At 57.1% G+C, this 14,825-nt stretch overlaps 2 protein-coding genes across 4 annotated transcripts; one reads left to right on the forward strand and one right to left on the reverse strand.

The window, feature by feature from the left end:
• Nucleotides 1-21: 21 nt before the first annotated feature.
• CUNH19orf71 (chromosome unknown C19orf71 homolog) lies at nt 22-3,932 on the forward strand. 2 transcript variants are annotated; one of them, XM_036313461.1, is made up of 4 exons: nt 22-409; nt 3,179-3,417; nt 3,496-3,621; nt 3,715-3,932. In XM_036313461.1, the coding sequence occupies exons 1-4, from the start codon at nt 327-329 to the stop codon at nt 3,891-3,893; spliced, it is 627 nt and encodes a 208-aa protein (XP_036169354.1). In that variant the 5' UTR covers nt 22-326; the 3' UTR covers nt 3,894-3,932. The 2 variants fall into 2 exon arrangements, with proteins under 2 accessions (XP_036169354.1, XP_036169353.1); XM_036313460.1 differs by having other exon boundaries at nt 172-409; nt 3,179-3,621.
• A 135-nt stretch (nt 3,933-4,067) lies between these two features.
• On the reverse strand, nt 4,068-14,596 carry MFSD12 (major facilitator superfamily domain containing 12). Of its 2 annotated transcripts, XM_036313455.1 has the most exons (10): nt 14,162-14,596; nt 10,743-10,953; nt 7,743-7,881; nt 7,440-7,622; nt 7,064-7,156; nt 6,881-6,973; nt 5,784-5,954; nt 5,598-5,692; nt 4,504-4,634; nt 4,269-4,411 (listed from the first exon to the last, which is right to left on the reverse strand). In XM_036313455.1, coding segments are annotated over exons 1-10 (1,416 nt in total). In that variant the 5' UTR covers nt 14,460-14,596; the 3' UTR covers nt 4,269-4,409. The 2 variants fall into 2 exon arrangements, with proteins under 2 accessions (XP_036169349.1, XP_036169348.1); XM_036313456.1 differs by lacking the exons at nt 5,598-5,692; nt 5,784-5,954 and having other exon boundaries at nt 4,068-4,411.
• Between the last annotated feature and the right edge of the window lie 229 nt (nt 14,597-14,825).

Here is a 14,825-nt window from a genome sequence, read left to right on the forward strand (position 1 = left end):
TGGATTTTGAAACCTGAGGACTGGATGGGGTGGGGTGAGGAGGGAGGGTGGGGACTGGCAGTTCTGGCCTGAGCATCAGAAGGCTCTCCGGCTCAGAGACCCCGTGTGGCCATGTGGGGAGGGGAGGAAGGGAGCACTGAGGCCCACGCCGCCCAGGTGTGGCCCCACCTCCTTCCGCCAACCCCTCAGCTGGGGCAGGAGGGAGTGGCCTGGATGGGAGCCAGGCTACCATCCGCATTGCCAGGACACAGAGAATGGTCTTTGTTGCTGCAACAATGGCCTCGCAGGCCTTCTAGGCAGGAGCACCCAAGAACCCAGAGGCAGACATGCAGACCCTGAGGCGGGAGGCCACCCAGTCCTATGTCCCCCAGGGGGCCCTCGAAGAGGACTTCCCGCCACCTCTCTACAGGTGAGTGCTCACCCTACCCCCAGGCACGGCCTCTCTGGATTGGGTGATGGGATTTGTTTTGGCTTTTCCCAAGTGTTTAATTCTTCAAAAAGGGCATGTTGGTGCTGCCCCTCACTGGTCAGTTCCCTGCACCTCCCATCCACCTGCACCTGGGTAGCCTCTCCTTCCCTTCACCCCCCCACCCCCGCTAACGGTCAGAGCAAGGCAGGCTTGGAGACTGGCGGGGGGTGTGCAAGTCACACATGATTGCTCACTGTGGGCACAACACAGAGCAAACTGAGAAAGTAGGTATCTGGGAGTTTCCTGGGATTGCTGTAACACACACTGGGTAGCTTAAATGCCAGGGATTTATTCTCTCCCATGTTCTGGAGACCAGAAATCCAAGATCAAGGTGTCAGCAGGGCTGGTTCCTTCCGGGACTAGGAGAGAACGTCTGTTCCATTTTCTCTGGCTCCTGGTGATTTACTGGCAATTCTTGGTGTCCCTCAGCTTGTAGACACTTGCCTTCATTATTGACCTCCTCCTGTGTGTGTGTCCAGATTCCCCTGTCCTTATGAGGACACAGGGCCCACCCTACCCACTATGACCTCATCTTACGTTCTATCTGCCAAGTTCCTGTTTCCAAATAAGTTCATGTGAGGTTCCAGGTGGATGGCCATTGTGAGGACATTCAACCCAGTAGAGCAGGGGTCCTCAAACTTTTTAAACGGGGCCAGTTCACTGTCCTCAGACCGTTGGAGGGCCAGACTATAGTTTAAAAAAAAACTATGAACAAATTCCTATGCACACTGCACATATCTTATTTTGAAGTAAAAAAACAAAACGGGAACAAATACAATATTTGTATTTGCATGTGGCCCGCGGGCCGTAGTTTGAGGACCCCTGCAGTAGAGTATCCATTAATAAGTGGCTATTTGAGTAAGTTATGATTATCTTGCAGCCGAAAAATCAAAGTTAGATGAGTGTTCTTTGTGCCACTCCATATGCAAGGGGAAAAAAAAAGATGTGAAACAGGGCAGCAAGTGTCCACATTTCTGTACTAGTGGGGACACAGGCATGTGCTGCCCATTTCCGGAAGAAATGGAGTGGCAGCCCAGGTCCAGGTGGTGGCTGGGGTAAAGGGATACTCTCTGGTCATTGTATATTACATTGGAGCATTTTAATTGCATTTTACAGACCATGTGCATTTTGCAGTTTAGAAATCCTAGTTTCAAAAGGGCGGGGTACCCCAGGCGACCTTGAAATGTCCCTTTGGGTGGTAAGTCCGGTCTGCCAGGTTTCTGAGACTGATGTTCCCGAACCTACCAGGCTCATTCCACCTTTGACGAGACCCTGCGTTTCTAGTTTTGATGCTCCTATCAAATCTGCTGGAGGGCCGTAGCCGGTTTGGCTCAGTGGATAGAGCATCGGCCTGCGGACTGGAGGGTCCCGGGTTCGATTCCGGTAAGGGGCGTGTGCCTTGGTTGCGGGCACATCTCCAGTGGGAGGTGTGCAGGAGGCGGCTGATCGATGTTTCTGACTCTTTATCTCTCTCCCTTCCTCTCTGTGAAAAATCAATAAAATATATTTAAAAAAAAAAATCTGCTGGAGGGAGAACTAGCCGGGCTCTGCGTGGCAGTGATGGCAGCGTTCTGTCAGTGGCCCTGCTGAGGCCTCCTGGGCAGCCGGGCTCGCTCCCCGGGGATTTTCCAGGAGCAGCTCACTAGGTGAACACGCCCGTCTCTGTCCCTCGGGCAGGGGTGCTATGAGGATGCGTTCCAGGAGGAGCTGCCACGTGAGGGTTATGCTTAAGCAAGTTTTCCTGCAGCTTCACATGAACAGCATTGGTTGTTTTCTGCCTTTTTTAAAAATTGATTTCAGAGAGGTAGGTGGGGGCGGGGGAGAAAGAAACATCAATTTGTTGTTCCACTCATTTATACATTCTTAGTCAGTTCTTGTATGTGCCCTGATCAGGGATCAAACCCGAAATCTGGCGTATGGGGACAGTGCTTTAACCAGCTGTGCTCCCTGGTCAGGGCTCTGCTTTTTAGTTTTAATGGTACCTCATTGAGGTTTGATTTCTGCCCTCAGCATATTTCCACTAACCTCTGCACTGCAGCCCTTTGTTCCTTAACCCATCCTCTGCTGCCCCAGAGCAGTTGCACATGTTACTTCCTTCACCTGGAGTGGTCTTCTCCCTCCTCCTCTCCTTCCCGCACCTACTTTCTCAGTTTGCTTGTGTTCTCAACCTAAACAGGCTCTGGCACCAGAGACACCCTCTGGAATAGGCACAAATGAATCGCTACATAGTCTGTCCTTTAATGGAAGCTTGTCCTCACTCCCAGTGGTCCCCGATGACTGGGTGGGCACCCCACATGCTCTCACTCAGCTGAGACCACGTCTTCCTGGCGTGCCTGTGGACCAAGGGGCTTCCTGGAGGCTGGACAAGGACTTAGGACCACAGGAGTGGCCAGAGCTTTTATATCCTCGCTCCCTGGTGTCCCTTGGGGGAGAGGCAAGAAAAGGTGAAAGGTTGAGGTTCTAGGGAGGATGTGGCAGAGAGGAGGGGGCCTCTCCTGCCAGCCTGGGCGGGAGTGTCCAGTGCTGAGGACACATGGCCAAGTGGAGCTGGAGGAAGGCCCTCTGCGGTGTGGGCTGGGCCTTTGCACCCTCCATGTCACATGTGGGAGTGAGGGTAAAAGACCCATTCTAGAGATGGGCAAGCTGTGGCCCAGGGAGGGGCCGGGGACAGCCACGGGCTTAGCCTCTGCCCCCTACCTCCACCCTTAGTGATGACTACCTGTCCCTGGAGGGGCCCCGCTGGACACCAGCCATCAAGCAGGCAGTGCGCTGGAAGTATACACCCATGGGACGTGACTCCGCCGGCCAGACATGGTACACCGGCCTAACCAACTCGGACCCCCGTGAGGCCTGGTACACGCTCCCACGGGCCCTGGACAGCCCCTACCGGGAGGCTTACACCCACTGGCATGGATGCCACAGCCACCGGAAGCACAGCATGCCCTCAGGTGCGTGCCTGGCCGCCCACCTTGACCCTAGCCAGTCTCAAGGGCCAAAGATGACCTTCTCTCCCACTCTCCCTGCAGCCCAAACCCAGCGCCTCCAGGAGACTGCCTGGTATGACCCCATCATGCCCGCTCAGTACAGAGCCCCCAGCACGCGGTGGGGGGCCATGCTGTGGAAAGACAGACCCATCCGGGGCAAGGAATATGGTGAGGCTGGCATCACAGGGGCCAGGGGAGGGGGTAAAACTGCCTGGGTCCAGGAAACAGGAGCCAGGAGGTGACTTGGGTCCTGTCCCACAGTGGTCAACAGGCACCAATACGGGGTGGAGCCGCTGGGGCGGGTGTCGGACTACGTACCCTACCTGTCGGCAATGCAGCGTCCGCTCTACACAACCCAGAACTACCGGCAGTGGGACCTGGAACCCTATTGCCCATCCACTGGCCAGCGGTCCCCACCCATCTACATGCCCACTGTCTGATAAAGACCGTCCCCTGTGGGGGCCCTGTGCCTCTCCTCAGGTGTCTGTCTACATCTGGGGACTGGGGCGCCGGTCGGCCAGGTGAAGGGAGTTACTAGCCAAGACCCCAGTGACAGAGTAGGGACCCTACTGCCCTCCCCGTCCTGGGCCCAGGAAGACAGCGGAGGTCAGTCCTTCCCGCGAGCAGCTCTTTATTCACTGCCAGCAGTGCCCTGGAGACCCCAGCTAGACCAGGGGTGAGGGCAGCTGAGTTCAGGGCAGTCCCATGCAACATAGCAAGGGCACCCCAAGTCTATGAGGACCCATGAGCTTCCGATACCAGAGGGCCTAGCTATGTGTCTCGCCCCGGTGGAGATGAGCCAGTGGGGTCCAGCCCCTCTTGTCCTCACCCACCATCCCTGCAGCCAGGCAAGGGGAAGGTGGGCACCTGAGGAGCAGGGCGTGAAATGTGCAGTTGCAGCTCATTTGCATAGGGCAGGAGGCCATATGGGAATGTCAGGCTTGAGCTCCAGGGACTCCTGCAAGAGAGGGGGTTTGGTGAGCATGGGGCCTGCCCCAGTCCTCCCACCCATGACCAGGTTGGGAATGGAGGGGAGTGTCTACAACTCACAACTCCGCAGGCGGATGGGCCAGATGAGGAGACTGCAGAGAGAGAGGGCGGCGGCCACACCTACGCCGCCTGTCACAGCCACCATCACCCAGTGGTAGAAGCCTACGCAGGCCCTGCAGCAGAGCTCCGAGCTGGGGAAGGGGGAGGACAGAGCAGGTGAGCAGACATTTGTGGGGACTCTCGAGCCTGAGCCTCTTACTCCGCCCACTTCAGCTTCGGGCCAGAACCAGGGGGTCGCCCTTGACCACCTTTCCTCCTCCGACATGACACTTCAGCCAGTACTACCAGCTATGCCTTCAAAGTCTATCGCAGCTCTTTCCACTGCTCCCCTTCCTCTCCCTCCACCTGGACCAGCCCGTCACCACCCACCTGGACCAGTGTGGCTGTTTCTGCCAAGGCTCCAGCCCTCACCTTCCACAGACTGTCCTTCTGGAGGCAGCCACAAGAGGGCGCCTGTAAGCATCTGAGTCAGGCCTCCCCTCTGCCCGGATCCTTCCAGGTCTCCCAAACTCCCTTGGGGTGAGAGCCCAAGTCCTCCACAAGGCTCTGCATGACTTGCGCAAACCTCTCCCCACTCTCTCCCCTTCACTCACTCTGCTCCAGCTACACGGGCCTCCATTGTGTTGTTCCAACAAACCAGGCCTGGTCCTGCTCCAGGGCCTTTGCACTGGCTATTCCTTCCCATTTGCCTAGAACTCCAATACCCCCCAGTTCTCAGGACAATGTCACCTCCTCAAGGAAGTCCTCTCTGACCTGCACCAGTCAGGCCTCCGTATGTGGTGTCCCTCACCCCCCTGGCCACTGGTCTGGATCACACATTTATTCCTGTGATTAACATGGCTTGTATTACCCCCAACTCCATGACGACAAAGGACCAGGCTAGTTCTGGTTCCCAGATCCTGGGCTTCTATAAGGCGAGAACTCAGTGGTCTAGTCATCAGGACTGAAATCCCAGGCTCTGAGGGTCTGAGTGACACAGCCCGGCTCCCCTGTAGCACTGCCCACTCGCATTCCCCCAATGCCCTAGACCTGGGGCCGTGCCGGGCACACACAGTGCGCCTTTGCTACGTGAACTACAAATGAGTCACACTCACGAGCAGGGGTATAGGCTCTGGATGACCATGACTGCCAGCCCGTTGGCTACCTTATCCGAGAAGCTCATGGCGCCGTACACGAAGGCTCCACTGTGCTGGGAGGACACAGGCAGGGAGGTTAACACCCTTGGCCTGGGCCCGAGCCCTGGGCCCCAACCCCCACCCAGCCCGGCCCACCAGCCCTACCGTGTGGGGGCCGATGAGGTCAGCTGTCATGGCCAGTGACGTGACAAGGATGGTGGCACAGCCCATGCCCAGCAGCACAGCTGCTGCATAGACAGCTACACCCAGCCCATCTGCCAATGCCACCCAGGCCGCAAAGGCCAGGATCACCAGAAGGCCCACGAAGTAAGTCATCTGCAGGAGAGACCAGCATCAGGCCCCCTCACTGTGCAGCTCCTAGCCTGGCGCTTGCCCTCTCTGGTCTTCAATCCACCACCACCTAGTCCCTAACCCCAGAGAGTGAGGGGGTCAAGCTGGGCCACCCCTAAGGAGCCCCCAGCTCTGACCTCACCCAGGAGCTGACAGTCTAGGGACAGGTGGCTATTTACATCTTAAGTGCAAATCAATTAATATTAAATAAAATGGCCCAGCATGGCTCAATGGTTGAGCATTGACCTATGAACCAGGAGGTCACGGTATGATTCCTGATCAGGGCACATGCCTGGGTTATGGGCTCAATCCCCAGTGCAGTAGGTGCAGGAGGCAGCCAGTCAATGACTCATCATTGATGTTTCTCTCTCTCCCTCTCTGAAATCAAAAATACATTTTAAAAATTTTTAATAAATCATTCAGTTCTTGCCCTGACTGGTTTGGCTCAGTGGATAGAGCGTCGGCCTGCGGACTGAAGGGTCCCAGGTTCGATTCCGGTCAAGGGCATGTACCTTGGTTGCGGGCACATCCCCAGTAGGAGGTGTGCAGGAGGCAGCTGACCGATGTTTCTCTCTCATCGATGTTTCTAGCTCTCTATCCCTCTCCCTTCCTCTCTGTAAAAACATCAATAAAATATCTTTTTTTAAAAAAATCATTCAGTTCTTCCATCATGCCTGCCACATTTCAAGTACTCCATAGCCACCCTGGCTAGCACATGGTCAGCACAGAAATTTCTAGAGCTCTGCAGCCCCAAGACACTCAGAAGCCAGGATTCTAGAAGATGGATCTGCGACACAGGGCAGCTACAAGGTGTAGAAGCTGAGGTATGCAATTACCTGGGTTCTGTGCACCTGCGTTATGAGGGTCCTTGTCTATGCGTGACCCCCTGCCCCCCACCAACCCACACTCACATTCCTCCCGATCCACTTGTTGATCGGGTTCATGAGGAAGGAGGAGAAGAAACCGCTGAGGTACATCACCAGTGGGATGGTGGCGATGAACTTCTGTTGGGGCAGAGTGGACATGGGCGTGTCAGGTGGGCCTCCTTGGGCGCAGGACCCACCCACAGCCCTGGCCCGCCCTCCCCAGCTCACCTTGGGCAGGTTGAGGGAGTAGGTGAGGTACATGGCCATGTACGTCTGGGACAAGTTCACGATGAGCCGCGTGCTCATGTACAGGAAGCCCACCTACGGGCAAACAGAGGGGCTGGTTCAGGGGTCAGACAGGGCCCTTCTCCACTTCCACCAGCAGGGGACACAGGGCCTAGCTGCAGGGACACCTGACCCACTATTAGGGACCATAGCTGGACAGGGGGAGAAGAGAGCAGTAATTGATTAGCAATGTCTGCCCTGCTGTGAAATGGAAAATCTGTTTGCTCATCTACTGGCCATCCTGCCTGCAGCCCCAGAGTAAGGGCCAGGTGGGAGACAGGCATCCACTCCAGCCAGCTCTGCCCCATCACAGACCTACCTGGTAAAAGGCCGGCTGCCGCAGCCAGTGCTTCCAGAGCAGCAAGGGCCGGGCCGTGGTGGGGGCCAACAGGGGGCTGTGCTCATCCGGCTCCTCCACCAGCTGCTTGCGCCCCTCCCTGGTGCCCAGGTGGAACAGCAGTGAGAAGATGGCACCAATGCCCACCACCAAAAGGGAGAGGTTCTGAGGATCCGCAGAAAAGGCATCAGCAGTGGCTCTCACGGCCCAGGCCCAAGTTCAGGGCCTGGGGGAGGTCCCATCCCACCAGCAGCATCCTTGGCCCCCACCCCGGCCCCAGCTCACCCGAAATACTGGCACATCTTGGACCCCCAGCTGGTCACTGACATCCGGGGTGGGCCCCGTATTTGCAGAGGCCTGCAGGTGGAGCAGGAGCCAGGCAGCACCATAGACAGTGATATTGGCCACCACAGTGAAGGCGTACCTGGTGGGGACAGGCGAGGCCTCAACATGGCAGCCCGGGAAACCACAGGGCCACTTCCTCTCCAGGCAGCAACACAGTGAGAGCTGCTTGTGGTTCTGGGGAACCTCCGGGTGACAGATAATTTTAGCCACCAAACCTTGGGTGGCCCCAGGGAAGCCCCTGCTGGCCCCAGCTTACCCAGCCTGCATGTTGTCCGATGATTTACAACTCTGACCCTCAACCACCACGACAAGGGGCTGGGATGCAGAGACTCAGCAAAGTAGGGTCCAGTCAAGTCTGAGAACCCAAGATGCTCAGAAGCCAGGATTCTGGAATTCTTGGTACCAAGATCCTGGGCTTCAGCAGGGCAAGGTCTAGGATCATCTGGGTCTGCGCCTGCCTGCAGCCCCGGCATGATATCCCTTCAGGGGCTGGGAAGGTCAGGGGAGGAGCAACCTCTGGGTCTCACCAGGACTCAGTTTCCCTTTCTAAAAGGGAGAACAGCCAGGCCGGTGTGCTCAGTGGTTGAGCACTGACTTATGTACCAGGAGGTCACGGTTTCATTCTCAGTTGGGGCACATGCCTGGGTTGCGGGCTCAATTCTGCATTCTCAGTTGGGGCACATGCAGGGGGCGTGCAGGAGGCAGCCGATCAATGATTCTCATCATTGACGTTTCTATCTCTCTCCCTTCCTCTCTGAAATCAATAAAAATATATTTAAATAAATAAATGTAAGAACAATACCCAGAGGTCACAGTGAAGATGACAGCGTTGGCAATAAAGCACTTGCAGGTAGAAGCGCACCAGAGCTTGGCCTGGCGTAGCCTGACCCCTAACATCTGGGGCCCTCAGGGGCCGGGGCATTGAGCAACCCGTGTCGTTAGTGCTTGCAGCTCTCAGCCATAATGGGGAACTCAAAGACGGATGGGGAGCAGACCAAACTGGGACCAAACAGGCTGAGGTGGAGGCAGGCAGGACCCTCAACAAAGATGCTACAAAATAGCAAGAGTAACATGCACTTACCGGGGGCCAACTGTCAGCTGGGCTCTTTGAGCTCCAGCAACACTGGCGACCCTCACATGCCCTCTCCCTTCGGGCTGGAACTGCCACCTCCTTTTTCTTCACGTGCATGTCCCATAGGCACTTTGGTCTGGCCTTGGGCACATGACAACCTGGGTGTGTGGTGAAGATTACAGAAGAGGACCATGTGAAGGGCCCAGAACTGTGCCTGGCATACAGCAAGCACGTCACAAATGCTCCTATGATCAGCAGATCCAGAACAGCCTCCTTTAGCACCTCAAGCAAGTGCTGGATAAGCTGGGCACCAACTGGTCGTCGGCAGGATTCTAAGATGGCTCTGGAGACTCCCACGCCCCGGTCCTGCCGTGCCTCATCCCTCCCCTTGGGGATGGGACCTTTGAATGTGATGGGATAGCACACCCATATTTAGGCAACTTCTGTGCTACAGGTGAAGGGATTTTTCAGGTGTAATTACAGATTATCCTGGGTGGGCCTGGCCTTCTCAGGTGATTCTTAGAAAAAGGGCTTAAGCCATCCCTGAGATCTGACTCCCTGCTGGTGTCAAAGAATCAGCAAGCCACCATGAGCTCTCCGTCTGTAAGAAACTGAATTCTGGCCCTGGCCGGGGTGACTCAGTTGGTTGGGCACTGGAAGGTTGCCAGTTCGATTCCTAGTTAGGGCACATGCCTGGGTTGTGGGCTTGATCCCCAGTAGGTGGCATGCATGAGGCAGCCTATCATTGTTTCTCACATCAATGTTTCTCCCTCTCCCTCTCCCTTCCCCTCTCTCTAAAAATCAATTTTTATTTATTTTTTTATTTTTTAATATATTTTTTTTGATTTTTTAGAGAGGAAGGGAGAGGGATAGAGAGCTAGAAACATCGATGAGAGAGAAACATCGATCAGCTGCCTCCCGCACACTCCCCACTGGGTATGTGGCCTCAACCAAGGTACATGCCCTTGACCGGAATCGAACCTGGAATCCTTGAGTCCGCAGGCCAACGCTCTATCCACTGAGCCAAACCGGTCAGGGCTAAAAATCAATTTTTAAAAAAGAAAAAAAATTCAGCCCTAGCTGGTTTGGCTCAGTGGATAGAGCGTTGGCCTGCAGACTGAAGGGTTCCAGGTTCCATTCCGGTCAAGGGCATATGCCCAGGTTTCTGGCTCGATTGCCTAGTAGGGGGTGTGCAGGAGGCAGCCAATCAAGGTTCTCTCTCATCACTGATGTTTCTATCTCTCTCCCTCTCCCTTCCTCTCTGAAATCAATAAAAAAGTTTTTTTGTTTGTTTGTTTTTTGCGCAGCCTGTAGGTGGTGTAAGGCTGGAGCCCCCTCAGGCTGGCACTGGGCCCCGGGCCCTGTACCGCGTCTCCGTCTGGCTGGGGGTGCAGGGAGCGTCTGTGTGCGGAAGGCAAGCCCTGTGCAGCTGCAGCTCGTAGCTTTGGATGATGCCACTGGGGAAGGGGGGGTACTCCACAGGAAGGAGGCTGTCCTGGAAGCCAGTGCCTGGATGTGGGGGGAGGCCACCCTGGTGGGCGGAGTTTTTAAAAAAGAAAAAGAAAATTCATTCTGCCACCAACTACATGAGCAGGAAGGAGGGACCCCAAATCTCAGATGAGACCAGCTCTAGCCTCAAGACTGACATTGAAGCAGAAAACTCCACTGAGACAGCCTCTTAACCCACAGAAACCATGACATGATAAATGCTGTTTGAAGCTGCTTGGTGGTCATTCGTTATACAAGCAGCTGCAGGTGACTGGTTACTATGTTACAGAGGTATCAGCTGGGCTGGGAGTCCCCGAGGGTGTGACCGGTCCTCACCTGCTGTGCATGTGCCCGCCCAACCCCGCCCTGCCGGGTCGTACCTGAGAGCTGTGAGCTCCACCTTCTCGTGGTCATTGGTGACGAGCTCGGGGATGAGGCTGAGGTGGGCAATCTGTGTAGCGGCCCAGCCAAACTGGAAGATGACAATGAAGGGCCCGTAGTAGAGGAGGGCGGCCCACTCAGGTGTGGATGCCCCACAGCCCAGGCAGGGGCTGAAGATGAAAGGGAAGGAGAGCAGAACACAGATGGTGCCTGTGGATGGGCAGAGTAGGGGGTCATACGCCGGACCTTCCCACAGTGGCCGAGGGCTCCCTGGGGTGTGACCAGGTGAGAATAAAACAGAGACACAGAAAAGGCTAGAGACCCTCCCAAAGTCACGCAGTGTGGTGTATGGGATCAGCAGCCCAGAGCTCCTCAGGCTTATGGCCCCTGTGACAAATGGGTAAACTGAAGCAGATAGATCTGGGGTTCCCTAGAAGTCACACAGCCAAACGGGTGGGGGGTGGGCAGGCCTCCACCCACCCATCCAATGGAGACACAGAACAGGCTGGCATGGTCCTGAGGTTACACGCCGTAACACGAGTGGCAGGACCAGGACGTGTGGCCAGGTAATAAGAGGGAGGAAGAGCAGGGCCTCCCCATGGCAGTCCAGGACTCCCCGGGGGTTGCCCCTGATGACAGGTGGGGCAGCTGAAGCGCAAAGACCCTGAGATCACACAGCAGGTTGAAAGGCTGCTGTGGGGTCCCCTGGAAAACCACCCACTACAGACACACCATTTACACCCACAACTTCCTGTTCCCGGGAGCGAGCCTTTTCCTCCCCGGTTCCTACCAAGGATCCTGGGGACCACCAGGAGTCAGGAGGTCAGGTGAGGGTGGATCCTGCCCTAGCTCATAAGGGGACCTGTCCCTGGCAAACATTCCAATATCTCAGAACAAGCCCAGTCCTCCCCAAGGCCCTGCACAACCTGCCCCCGTCCCCTCCCTGCCCCTTTGCTCACTCTACTCTAGCCACACAGGGCTCTTCCAACATGCCAGGCACAGTCCTGCCTCAGGACCTTTGCACATGCTGTGCCCTCTGCCTGGAATGCTCTTCTTTCCATCCCTCGGGACTCAACTCAAATGCCACCTCCTCAAAGAAGCCCTCCCTGATCAGCTCAGTCACTGACAGTCCCCTTGCCACTTCAATAGGGTCTATTCTGGACCCTGCTTTCTTTTCCTCTCACCCCTTAGCACACACAGAAATTCTTATGTCTGTCTGTCTGTCTGTCTGTCTGCTTGTTTCCTGTTTGCCTACCCCACCAGACTGTGGGTCCTGTTGGGATGGGTCCCAGGTCTATCAAAGTCCTTTCCTCCCATCCCTGAGCCTGGAAGGGGTCTGGCAGCTGGACTTCCTTACTCCCCCAGGCTCCGGAGATGACCTCATCCCCAGACCCTGGCTCGCCCCCACAGCTCTGGGATCAGGAAATGAAACCAAAACCAGCTTGGTTCTTTCTCTGGAATTGGGAGGGGCATCCTGGGCAAATGCACGCCAAGCACCAACTGAAGACGCTGGTCAGAAGAATGTGCAGCCCTGGGTGGACTCCACCCTGCTGCTGCCCAGGCCAGTTAACCATTGTAGGAGCGAGGCTGCCTGGCTGGGGGGCCTTGGGCATGTGACTGCTCTCGGGGCCTCAGTGTCCAGAACATGGAAATGCCTCCTGAGGTCGATGTGAGAATTGAGAGTTAATGTGTGAAAGTGGCTACTGAGCTACTCCCCACCTCAGCGGCCTCAAAACCATGATATTTCACACCTTCACACAAGCTCTTCCCACTACTTGGAATGTACCCCCACAACCGGCACAGAAACACACTTTCATTCCTCCTCCAAAACCCCAAAGGCAATTTCCTGTCTTTCTCAGAGCTCTGCTTCTTTCTTATGAAGCCCGGTCCGTTCGCCTGCCAGCCTGAGCCTCACAGGAGTATCCATGTCCAGCTTCGATGGCCTCTCTAGGCAAGAGGGCAGCTGGGAGGGCTTGTTAAGGGAAAGAGTGAGTTTATCACCACCACCCACAGACTCAGGGGCAAATAGAGAAGTGGGCACTTGCTGGGGTGACCGTCGCCCTAGTCACCTCATCAGGCATTTTGAGGGGCTACCCCGGCTTCCTCTCTCCACAGATCCTCCACCTCAAGATGGGCATGAAGGGGTGCAGGTAGAGACCTGGGTATCTGGTTGGGGCACTCCACCCCCAGGCCTGTTTTGCATAAACACAAACCGTTCAGTTCTTATTTACAAAAGTGCCCTCAGCACCCCTACCACCCACCTCTGCGGGGGAAAATCAAGTTCTTCCTGGGGTCAGGTGGGACCCTCACTGAGTGTCCAGCCATCTAAAGTGGCCCGAGAACAGCCCGGGCAAGCTCAGACCTGACAAACCTGAAATCCACCCCCAGGATGTGGCCACACTAAGCAAGCCACCCTCAGGCCATTAGGAGATCTGTAGCACCTTGCAAAACGTCACTCAAAAGGGCCCAGGGTAAATGTCTCACCCCTCATCGTCCGCCTGCCTTCTAAAAAGCTGCCACCCAGAATTCCAGAGTTCCCCGAGTGGCAGGATTCCTGGTCCTGCCTCCTGAAATGCTTGGAGGGCCCCCAATGCCAGGCTGTGGTGGGCACTAGTGCCAGGGAAAGTGGCCAGGGCTAATCTCCAAGCTCAAGGCCTGGGCGGGCAGAGAAGGGCGCATGGACACAGGCTTATCATCAGTGCGCACAGGGCAGGGCGCCCCAGCCCCCTGGGACCTGCTGCTTACCCTCCCCAACAGCCCTCTAGGCAGGCAAAGGCCCCAGGCCAGAGGGCGAGCCCACGACCTGTCCAGCAGACCCCATCCCGTTAGTCAGGTACAGACCCCTCACCCTTCTGTCTCACCTGCCCCCAACTCAACTCTCAGCTGCCAGGGCAGCTCCCCCAAACGCCCAAGCGCCACGTTGCCCACATTGGGGAGGCACGGACAGAGAGCACTGCAGAAACGGACGGCCAGGCAGAGGGGGCTCTAGTCTGACCCCCACTTGGGCCAAGCTGTCCTGGTGGTCACCCTGATAGAGAGATGAGGAGGTCAAGCCAGACAAGCCAGACTGACAGACCCAACCCGAAGATGGTTCAGGGAGCCCCAGGGGTCAGACTAAGGGAAGCACACCAGGAGGTCTCACCAACTGAGTCGGATGAAGGGGCTTGACAGGTCAGACAGCAGCCTTAGGCAGACAGAGGGAGAAGACTCAGGGCCTGGGGCAGAGGCAGAAGGCTCAGGTCATGTGACAGACTAGGGGGCAGGTTCAGGCCAAGGGACAGAGAGACAGAAGCGGGGGGAGGGCAGGGAGTTCGGCAGAGGGGTTGGCTCAGGCACTGGGGCAGACACAGAAGGGAAGATCTGGCCACGGGGGGCACTGGGCAGGCAGGTGAATGGGAGCGGCTCGGCCGCGACTTACCAACCAGGTGCCAGGCCTTGCGAGGCCCGCAGCGGGCGCAGCGGCCGGCGGCGCGGTCGGCCTCGTAGCCCACCAGAGGCGTGCAGAGCCCGTCGGCCACCTGGCCGAGCAGCAGCAAAATCCCGGCGCCGCGCGAGCTGTAGGCGCGCACCGAGTGCAGGTAGACCAGCAGGTAGGTGAACCACATGGACGCGCACAGGTCGTTGAGGAAGTGGCCCACGGCGTAGCTCAGCCGCGCCGTCAGGGACAGCGGCCGCGGGGGCGCCCCAGCTCCGGCCGTCGGGGGCCCCGGGCCCATGGCAGCACTCCGGGCTCGGCCTGGGCCGTCGGACGCGCCGCAAACGGGACCCCCGAGCCCGACCGTGGGAGCCCCTCTCCCCCCACCACCGACTGCCTCTGCCCGTCCGCCCCGCCGAGCGCTCCTGCGGCCCTGGAGCCTCTGGCCCCGAGACTACGGTCCGGGAGGGGAGGGGCGGGGCATCCAGGCCTCTTCCGCCAATCGGGGCCGCGTGCCGGGTGTGGCGAGCCAATCATCTTGGAGATGGGCGTGGTCTGGGGGGTAAGCTGGGCCTACACACCCGGCTCCGACAGAGCTGCGGGGTCCTAGCGCTCTACGGTCATTCGGGCTTCTCGGACCCCTCACCACGAAGTTGGGGGTGACGCA

Source organism: Myotis myotis, unplaced genomic scaffold (assembly GCF_014108235.1).
Source record: "Myotis myotis isolate mMyoMyo1 unplaced genomic scaffold, mMyoMyo1.p scaffold_m19_p_6, whole genome shotgun sequence".
Taxonomy (NCBI): Eukaryota; Metazoa; Chordata; class Mammalia; order Chiroptera; family Vespertilionidae; genus Myotis; species Myotis myotis.